General features: G+C 54.6%; 2 protein-coding genes across 2 annotated transcripts; one reads left to right on the forward strand and one right to left on the reverse strand.

The window, feature by feature from the left end:
- Positions 1-766: 766 nt before the first annotated feature.
- On the reverse strand, positions 767-5341 carry Noc4l (nucleolar complex associated 4 homolog). The gene is made up of 15 exons (XM_021163064.2): positions 5178-5341; positions 4962-5082; positions 4442-4548; positions 3814-3921; positions 3444-3593; positions 3244-3343; positions 3077-3111; positions 2667-2717; positions 2468-2579; positions 2205-2265; positions 1929-2039; positions 1658-1818; positions 1458-1540; positions 1138-1251; positions 767-1055 (listed from the first exon to the last, which is right to left on the reverse strand). The coding sequence occupies exons 1-15, from the start codon at positions 5292-5294 to the stop codon at positions 936-938; spliced, it is 1551 nt and encodes a 516-aa protein (XP_021018723.1). The 5' UTR covers positions 5295-5341; the 3' UTR covers positions 767-935.
- Positions 5342-5426: 85 nt separating this feature from the next.
- Ddx51 (DEAD-box helicase 51) lies at positions 5427-10115 on the forward strand. Its single transcript, XM_021162992.2, has 15 exons — positions 5427-5743; positions 5834-5967; positions 6413-6563; positions 6826-6971; positions 7049-7120; positions 7242-7348; positions 7498-7606; positions 7693-7838; positions 7973-8165; positions 8264-8379; positions 8458-8574; positions 8748-8849; positions 9020-9083; positions 9183-9317; positions 9513-10115. Exons 1-15 carry the CDS (start codon positions 5449-5451, stop codon positions 9537-9539), a joined length of 1914 nt encoding a protein of 637 aa, XP_021018651.1. The 5' UTR covers positions 5427-5448; the 3' UTR covers positions 9540-10115.

The following is a 10115-nucleotide window of genomic DNA, read 5'->3' on the forward strand; positions in this document are numbered from 1 at the left end:
AAAAAAAAAAAAAAAAAAAAAAAAAAAAAAAAAAAAAAAGAAGCCAGCTGTGTCCCCACATCATTTAAGTGGCAGACATATTCACTTTACCACTTTCTTGCAAGCCATGCACAATAGGGCCTGTTGGCCAACCCCTTGTAATGGACTCACCCAGAATCCAAACAGCCAAGCTGGGAGGGGGAACTGGGCAGTACACCTAACCGCCTGCCCGCATCCCCACAGCTCTGAGACATCTCTCTCTCTCTTTGAACAAGCCTGAGGTGAAACTGGACACTTGACCTCAATGGAAACCAGGCTGTCTGTGGTAAAGAGTAGTAGACAAGTTATCAACTCCCAGCAGCCCACAGGATGAGGTATCTGTGTCCCTGGGACTCCACTTGGCTACCTTGCCTCATCTGAATCTAAGCTGGATATAGCAGGGTGCTCCACTAACAGAGTGGGCCCGATGCTCCTATCACCCCTGTCCTGCCCCGCAGGCTACAGGAAAGGCAGAGAACTCTCGAAACCCCTCCCTGCCTAGCAGATCTTAGCCCTGCCCAAGACCCAATTGGCCAGATATGTTCTCTTTTAAAAATATATTTAGCCAGGCAGTGGTGCACACCTTTAATCCCAGCACTCACGAAGCAGAGGCAGTCAGATATCTGATTGGGTTCAAGGCTAGCCTGGTCTACAGAGGTCCAGGACAGCCAGGGCGACATAGAGAAGCATTGGGAAAAACAAACAAACAAACAAACAAACAAAACCCAAACCAAACCACACCAAAAAACCAAATCCAAAACAAACCCTTTATTTGAACCTAGGCGTTGTGGCAAACTCTTGTAACCTCAGTACTGGGGAGGCTTAGGCAGGAGAACCACAAGATACAGGCTACCCTCACATAGTGAGATCCTGTCTCAGACACACAAAAACAATTCTTAGGAGAAGTGACAGCCAGGTCAGCTGAGACAGAAGAACTGGGTACAGAGGTCGTCCTGTCGACCCAATAGGCCTTTAGCGGGGATGAACTCCAGGGGCACTGACTCAGGCATCTTCTTCTTCAGGTCCTGCTCAAAGATCTGCAAAGGACAGATGGTGGTCCTGGACTGGATACAGTGGTCCCCATGGCATGCACCCAACAGCCCTGTGCACGACACTCACCTCATATGCAGTAAGTTCCAGGAGTGGTGCGATGCTGACCTCAGGGACAGATAGCACCTGGTTGATGACACTGGCGGCTCTCGACACCTCAGGGTGGTAGTGCTGCTGGAGGGTCTAGGAGTAGCACACAGTGATGTTAACAGGGACCTCATGTGACACACTGGCAGGACCTTGGGATGGAGCTTGAAGCTCCAAGCCAGTGTGGGGTGACGGAGCTCCTTAGCACACCCTGGCATGGTGCCCTGTGTTACCAAGATCCCTGGGGGTTGGGTTGCTGTAGATGTTGGTGGAGAACCTGGACAGGCACGTGACTCACTCACCTGCAGTTCCCACAAGCAGCTCTCCAGGGCATGGCTCCTGGCTGGGTCCTTCTCCATTGGGTCATATGGATCAGCTTCTAGCTCTAGAAACAAATTGAGGCTTCTGCCATTTCTATTTGCCACCCAGCCTTCTGGGCCACAGGATGCAGGAAGGATTCTTGCCAGGGTGTGCCACCATGCCCAGCTACTCATGTGCTCACCAGGGCCCTGTGGGCGGTGCACCATAACTCGGCAGGCAGGGTGTCTACGCAGCAAGTTGCAGATTAAGGGCAGGACCATAAGTAGGGCCTCAGGAGGTGCTGTTAATGCCAGCCGGGCCAAACGTTTGGCAAAGGCAGCCACCAGGTAGGCAGGGAGGTGGCTGGGAGGGCAACAGGTGTGAGAAATTAGGTCTCCAACATCCATCCATCTCCTCCCCAAAGAGGACTGCAGCCCTGATGGATGATGGAGCCGGACAAGCCTCACACTCACGAGGAAGAAAGGAAGAGGTCAGCCAAGTGGAAGAAACGGGCTCGGTACTTGACGTGAAAGATGGATGGATCCAGGAGACCATAGAGCTTCTGGTAGAAGTCAGGGTACTCCCTGAGGAGAGGCCAGAGAGGATCCATGAGGAACAGGACCCCAGGCGACCAAGACCTCATCCTCCCTCTTCTTGCACCTCTTCTGCTTCAACCTCCCCGAGGTGAGCAGCGCAGGCGCACAGAGAGAAGCTGAGAGCAGACCAATGCAATCCTGTCTGACACTCACAGGTTGTGTTTATGGATTAGGATGAAAAGCCCGTTCAAGGCCAGGAGGCTGATGGCACCACCTGCAGAAACACAGGAAGACATGAGGCCACACCTTGCTCACCCTGAGCCTAGGCAAGGGAGGGATGGCTATAGTTGCAGATGGTCGGCCTAGAGTGTGACTACCTAAGGCCACATGCAAGAAGGGCATGGAGCTTAGTCTGTCACATGGACAAGTCTGCCACAGTCTGGAGCTGTAAACAGCCTCGGTGAAGTCCCACTTACCCACATCGCAGGCACTTGTGAGGAAGTCAATCATGAGTGTGGGTTGGGCCAGGTGGGGCAGGATGGAGTCATGCATGGCCACCAGCACCTTCTTGTAGAGGCTGAGGGGTAGCTGCAGAGATTGTGTTAGTCAGGGAAGTGCTTCCCTTGTCCCCACTCCCCACACCCAAACCCAGCATTCCCACCCATCAGACTCTACCTTGTGCTTGAGGAAGCCAAGCCACATCTCCTGGAAAGCTTTCTTGTGCTCCTATAACGGGACCAGGTGGTACATGTATCCTGACACACCCAGCCCCTCCTGGCCCTTTCGGACCTTTTACCCTGGCAGCCCTAGGGTAATCTGCAATGCCATGTGTCAGCCAGCACAAGGAGAGACGAGGTACACAGAAGTTTGGGACTGGGTCTGAAGCTGGTCATAGCGACACACATAAGGGGCATGCATCGCTTGAGAGAGTACATACATTGTCTGTAATCTACCCAGAGAGAAGCCTATGCTAAGAAAGGTCCAAAGGGGCACTCTTGAGACAGTGGAATACATGCATTGTCTGTATCTACCCAGAGAGGAGAAGACTATGTCAAGGAAAGTCCTCAAGTCTGAAAGCATCTCACCTTCAAGTGAACGACCTTCCACTTGTCTGATGTCTCTGTAATTACAGCAAAGATAGGTCACCAACTTATAAGACAGCGGCTAGCCAGACTGATAGACTGGGACTCTGTTCAGCAGCCTATCTACGAAGGGGCAGGCTCCCGTGGGCCTTAACGTGCCCAGAACTCACGTGCATGCTTCACATAGAAGTTGGTGAGTTCACACTCTTGGAGGGGTAGGTTCACAGCAGACAGCAATGTGAAAGCATTGTTCCAGAGGGTGAGGGACACCTGTAGGAAGCCTTGCCTAAGCAGCTGGCCAGGCTGCTGCCACCTGCCTGCCTCCCTGAGGAGCTAGGACACAGGGTGGTGATGAGACCCAGTTGTTTACCTCAGGTTGCTGGCTGGTGGCCCGGGCCATGATGCTAGTGGCCACCTGCATTGTGTGGTACCGGATGTCATCATATTCCAAGTACTCACAGAACTGGGAGATAAGCAGGCTGTGCTCGTCCTCTGGTGTGAGCAGGCCTCCTATTACTGCCTGGGGACAGAGATAGGGTGAATGACCTTGTCCCACAGAGTGGTCCTAGCATGGCCAAGGAGAATGGTGCAAGCCCCATACCACCAAGTTGTCTGTCATTTCCTCTCCAACTGACAAGACAGGAATAATTCCCCCAGCTATCTTTTCAGTTTGCTGGCTCATAGGACGGTCTTAGGCAGTGGCCACCACGGTCCTCCTCCAGGTCCCACCAAGGCCTCACCCTGAAGAGTGTGTGGGGGAAGAGGTAGTGGCTTTCCCACTGAGGCTTCTCCAGCGGTTTTGCTCCTTCCAGTTGCACGAACTTCATGAGTGTCTTGAGGGCCAGTTCCTGGGATGCAGAGAAGAGTGACCGTGAGGCCTCCACCCTCCAGGAGGCTCCCAAAGCCTAGCCTCAGGGAGGAGCTCTCACAACCAAGCTTAGGCCTGGACCAAGAACCAGGAGAGAAAGGAGGCCAGACCCCAGCTTATCTTGCTCCGTGTTACACGTGTGTGACGATGGTGACCTGGGACAGAACTCTTAACAGAACTTGGCTTGAGGCATGTACACAAGGTGGGCCTGCAGGGGAGGCCACCTAACTTCCCTTGTCCCCCCAGTTTTGGAGGTGCCTCAACAAATGTGACAATGTATAGAGCAGACATGCTGCCCGGAACTAGGGTTACAGACTCCCATGTCTTCAGGTCCAGATGAGTCACAGCACATAGTGGAAAAGAACAGCAATAAAGATGTCTAGGTAGAAGTCTCTCAGACAAGTGAAGGAAGAGATGCTCGCATCAAAGGTCCCTACCCCTGTGCTGTGAAGTACTTTAGAGATGAGAGGAAAAGCTGGGCTAAGGACTTCAAGACTCACCTTGACCTGGAAGGTGGGATGGGCCAGGAGTTCCTCTAGACGGTTACAGCAGCTGTGGTAGCGGTGTCTCATCCACACCTTGTATTTGTATGTGGCTCCCTGGGATCCTGGGGACAGAGTTAAGAGAGCTAACTTGCACTCATATTTATATGTGCCAAGCCCGACCAAGGCCCCAAACTCAGCCCTGAGCTGTCTCTCATCTTCACAGCTGTAAACCTGCACCATTTAAGATGCAGAGAGAGAGAGAGAGAGAGAGAGAGAGAGAGAGAGAGAGAGAGAGAGAGAGAGGGAGGAGAGAGAGAGAAAGAACAGCTATGTATACGGATTCACGCAGTTCTGGCAAGTACACGGATCTCAACTCGCTTCCTGAGCCACAGTGAGTTGAGTGCGTCGTCCCCCCAGATCGCATGGTCTATGACAAGGCCCTGGCTCCCCTGGCTCGGGGGAGCATCCTATGTTGACAAGGCGTCCCACCGGAACTGCCTAGCAGAGAGTACCCCACGCCCTCCAGGTCACCCACCTGCCAGGGCCGTGTCTTCGCTCGGCAACGAGCCCACGAACAGCTCTTCCCGCTCCAGCAAGGTACCGAAAAGTCGGCTGCACGTGCGCACTCCTTCCTCGATTTCCTCGGGCTCCTCGGACTGAACACGGGGAGGCACCGACAAGGTGACGCTCGGCCCCATCGCGACTCCCACTGGCCGTCCCCACGTCCGCCCCTGCCGCCCGCGCGGCTCACCTGAAGCACAGCCAAGATGTCGAACACCGCATTCGCCTGGCCACGACTCGTTAGCACCGCCTCCAGGAGGCGGCCGAGCTCTTGCTTGGAGCTCGCCGAAGCCGGGTGCCGCTCCATGCCGCCGCCGCCGCCACCGCCGCCGCTCCTGGCTCCTGGAAACCGGCGTGTGCACCGAGCGGAGTCGCGCCCGTGACGTCACCCGAGCCTCTAGGTCGCGGGGCGGCGTACGTCATCAAAGAGCGCCGGAGAGGAACCGCGGCGTGGGGCAGCTATGGCGCTGTTCCATATAGCGCGGTACGCCGGCCCAGAGGCTGCGGGGCAGGGGGATACGGACGCAGAGGCGGGCAGCCGGGCTCGAGTGCTGCTCGAGCGGCTGCAGAATAGAGCCCGTGAGCGACAGCAGCGGGAGCCAGAGCTCGAGTCCACCGGAACGGCCGGGAAAGGGGAAGCGGCAGGCAAGCGGCGACGGCGGCCCCGACGGCGGCGTAGGGTGAGCGGTTCGGCGACTCCGAACCCGGAGACTCCTAGGGCGAAGCGGCGGAAAGCGGACAAGGACGTGGACGCAGGTGGGCCGTGAGTGCGCAGTGTGGTCGGGGCATGGAGGCTCTCTGTGCTGCTGGGTTGACATCCCCCCTACTTTGTGCTGTGTCGCTCAGGGAGAGGTGAGGAGGCTACGGAGGAGCTCAGTGCCGGCGCAGAGGACCCGGGTGCGAACCCTCAGGAGGATGTCCAGAGACCTCCGGCTCCAGGCCGCGTTCTGGGGGACTTTGCAAGAAGGAAGACGCCTAAGGTGAGTGAGCCTGTGCGGTTCTTTTCGTCCTCCCGGGACTCTTCAGTTCTTAGCCGGAGGGGATTTCGTTTTGTTACGTGACCTTAACTACTGAAAGTGGGAGGTATGCATGGACGCTCTTGGAACTGAAATCCAGACGGGTAAGAACTTTTGGGAGAAGCCCCGTGGTGTGCCTTGCTGTCCCTGTTGAAAGCAACATTTCTTGGTGCATGGAGACAGTTTGCTGGGTTGGTAGGCTCATAGACAAAGTATCCAGATTGTGTTTAGTGCACTAGGATAGGGTGTCTGCTGGTCCGGGTGTCTTGTCCAAAGGTTGCCAGAGTGGGAGGTGGTGAAGGGTTGAAGAAAGACTGGTTAGGGTCTCTTATGTTGTAGTTCCTGGTTTCTAATGACTCCACAAGCCTGGAGCCTTCTGGGGGACGTTTGCGCTTCTTCTTGCTTTCAGGTTCAGCCTTTCCTGCCAGCATGGTTGGCTAAGCCAAGCTGTGTCAAAAAGAGTGTCACTGAGGATCTCACTCCCATTGAGGACATCCCTGAGGTTCACCCTGACCTGCAGAAGCAGTTGAGAGCAAATGGCATCACTTCCTACTTTCCAGGTGCCTCAGCCTTGGGCAAATGATGGGGTGAACTCCCCGAGGCAGCTTTCCCTGGGCTGTTAGAGCTGTTGTGTTAGGGTTGTGGTTTAGGGGTCCCTACTACACATCAGATCAGCGAGCTTCCATATTCTTGGGTTCAGGTCCTTGACAATTACCTGAGACCTTATCCAGCCCTGGTGGCATCTTTGTCCGGGAGAATTCCTGGGTGAAATGGTATATCACGGCCTATACTTGACACACTCCTTTCCTTCTCTCCTTCCAGTCCAGGCAGCTGTGATTCCCGCCCTCCTCGAAAGTGCTGACCATGGGTTTCTCATAGGCAGAGGTGGCTACCAACCTAGTGACCTCTGCGTCTCTGCCCCAACGGGCAGTGGGAAAACACTGGCCTTTGTCATCCCCGTGGTACAGGTGAGTATGAGGGCAGATTCCCCGCTGTAGCACAACAGGGAGGGTCCCAGTGGCACAGACGGTCTCTGTCTCTGCAGGCCCTGTTGCATCGAGTGGTCTGCCACATCCGTGCACTGGTTGTACTGCCCACTAAGGAGCTGGCCCAACAGGTATTACAACTCTGCGTCCAGTCGCCCTGCATATACATGCTACTTACCGCTTGACCACCTGAGTCACACTCAAGGGTCTTTGCTTAGTCTGCCTTAGGCCAGTGATGGACTCCTTTTGCAGGTGAGCAAAGTATTCAACATCTACACAGACACCACGCCTCTGCGGGTTGCCTTGGTGACTGGACAGAAGTCGCTGGCCAGGGAGCAGGAGAGCCTTGTCCAGAAGACGTAGGTGTGCCAGGCGGTGGCCTCTTCAAGAGGCCACCTCAGCCCAGCTGGTGTCCTTTGGTTGGGGTGGTGTCCGTGCTTTACATGCGAGCTTTGCGTTAGATGGTCCCGGGAGGTGCTTCCTTTCTCTGAGTCTTTGTGGTTTGCAGAGCAGATGGTTTCCGTTGCCTGGCCGACATTGTGGTGGCCACACCTGGCCGCTTGGTGGACCACATTGACCAGACTCCAGGGTTCAGCCTCCAGCAGCTCCGCTTCCTGGTAGGCCACCATCTGGACATTTAGCCTCTAGCTGGGGTGATCTCGGCAGGGAGTCTTCATCCAGCCCTTGCTCTTGTCTGCTATAGATCATTGATGAGGCTGACCGGATGATAGACAGCATGCACCAGTCCTGGCTGCCACGCGTGGTGGCAGCAGCCTTCTACAGTGAGGGCCCCACGGGTTCCTGTGCCCTGCTCCAGAGGACACAGCCCCAGGCTGTGACTGCTGCCAGGTACCCTGCGTTGTGTGAGGGCCGGCTTCTCCAGGTGCTGCTCTCTTTCTCAGCTCCCTGGCTGTCCCTGTCTATAACAGGGATCGGGGTGGCACAAGGAAACCTATCACCCTTACATGCCCTTCCTTTTCTAGCACTTGTGTCCCCCAAATGCCTCTGCAGAAGCTACTGTTCTCAGCCACACTGACCCAGGACCCCGAGAAGCTGCAGCGCCTTGGCCTCTACCAGCCACGGCTTTTCTCCACAAGGCTGGGACAACAAAGCCCTAAAGACACAGCTGAGGTGGATGAAAACTCAGGGAAGTACACCTTCCCCGTGGGGCTCACGGTGAGCAAGGAGGACCTGTGGAGCAGGCTAGGGTGTGGGGGCAGGCTGGTGCCTAGGTCCAGGGCTTCTGGCTAGCACCTGCTGTCCATCTCCCACAGCATCACTATGTACCGTGTAGACTCAGCTCGAAGCCACTCATTGTCTTACACCTGGTCCTCAGGATGAGCTGCTCAAGGGCTCTTTGCTTCACCAACTCCCGAGAAAACTCCCACAGGTAAGGTGAACTAAGGTGGGTGGAGCCAATGTACACTAGACCCTCGTACCACCTGGCTTCTATTTCTTCTCTGCCCAGGCTGTTCCTATTAGCACAAGCTTTTGGGGGTGTGAGTGTGGCTGAATTCTCCTCCCGCTATGGGCCTGGCCAAAGGAAGAAAATCTTGAAGCAGTTTGAACAAGGAAAGATTCAGCTGTGAGTACCTGGGAAACAGATAGGACCTACTCTGTAGAGTTGGGTTGTCATTGGGACCCCCTAGTTTCCGAGGAGCTGATTTCCAAGAGGGACTTGGAACTAACACTGGCGGAGTAGGTACAAGGGTGGATGTTTGTTCCTGGCCCTCAGCCCTACTGCCTGTGTCTCATCAGCCTTATCAGCACAGATGCTACTGCTCGAGGCATTGATGTGCAGGGTGTGGAGCTGGTGATCAACTACGATGCCCCACAATACCTGAGGACCTATGTGCACAGGTAAGGGGTAGTTGGCAGTGGCCATTGATAGGCTACATTATGGATTCTTGGTCATCCTATGTAGGATCACCCTGCATGATAGTCATGTAAAGTATGGCCAAGAGAGGCACTGTCCTGTCAGGTCTCTGGGCCAGGAGCCACTGTCCAAAAACACTCATGCTTGGTTTCAGGGTCGGGAGAACAGCCCGAGCCGGGAAAACTGGACAGGCATTCACACTTCTCTTGAAAGTGCAGGTAAGATTGTTTAGTTCTTAGCAGACGTCATGGGCAGAGCCAAGCTGCTACAGATGCCGGCCTGGTCAGACTCATTCCCAAGAAACCCCTCCCTTCCAGGAAAGGAAGTTCCTTCAGATGGTGTCAGAAGCTGGGGTGCCTGAGCTGACACTCCATGAGATCCCCAGGAAGCTCCTGCAGCCACTGGTTGCTCGTTACGAGACAGCCTTGTCTCAGCTGGAGAAAACTGTCAAGGTGAGGCCTTCTGCAAGTGGAGGCTTTGTCCTTGTAATGCCATCACACACAGGAGAGGGAGGCAAGCAGGAAGCAGCCTCATGCCATGGGAGGGGCTTCCTTTAGCATGACGTCTGTTGTCTCTCAGGTGTAGGGCGAGGGGGCTGCAGCTAGCAGTAAGGATGAAACGGTGCAAAGCTCCTTTTCCCTCCACAGGAGGAGCAGAAGCTGAAGGCAGCCTAGATGAGAACAGGGCCCTGGAGGGAAGATCGTGCGAACAGAAGAGAAGTTCCTTGGGGTTCCAGTGGAAACAACCCTTCTCCCCACTACCGTGGGCATCTGGTCGTCTTGGGTGAGGCAGCCTAGATGGTGGCCTCGTCCTGAAAAGTAAGGCTCTCAGGTTGGACTGCTGGTGTCCAGTTGGTCTTGGGAATTAAGCTCAGGTGGAGCTGAAGGGTGCCTTCTGGAGTGTGAGCAAACACTATGGTGACTGCTGATTAAAGTGCTTATGCATTAGCATTTCCTGTCTACAGAGAAGCTCTGGTGAGCCTGCCCCAGGCAAGTCATTAGAGCCCAAGAACAGGTTGGCAGCAGCCTTGAAGATACTTCCTTGGCTACTAGTCTTCAAGATTGTACTTTATAATTAGCCACCCATCCATTTAAGTTCTTAATTGATGGGAGAGTCCTTCCCTGAATATAGTCAAGGAGAATTAGTGCTTACCTGTGCTTTTAAGAAGGCCTGTTTTTAAAAAGTTGGTGTATCAAAAAAGATAAACATTTTCATTTGTATCCAGAAAAAAATAAATGGACCACTTGAAC

Source organism: Mus caroli, chromosome 5 (assembly GCF_900094665.2).
Source record: "Mus caroli chromosome 5, CAROLI_EIJ_v1.1, whole genome shotgun sequence".
NCBI lineage: Eukaryota > Metazoa > Chordata > Mammalia > Rodentia > Muridae > Mus > Mus caroli.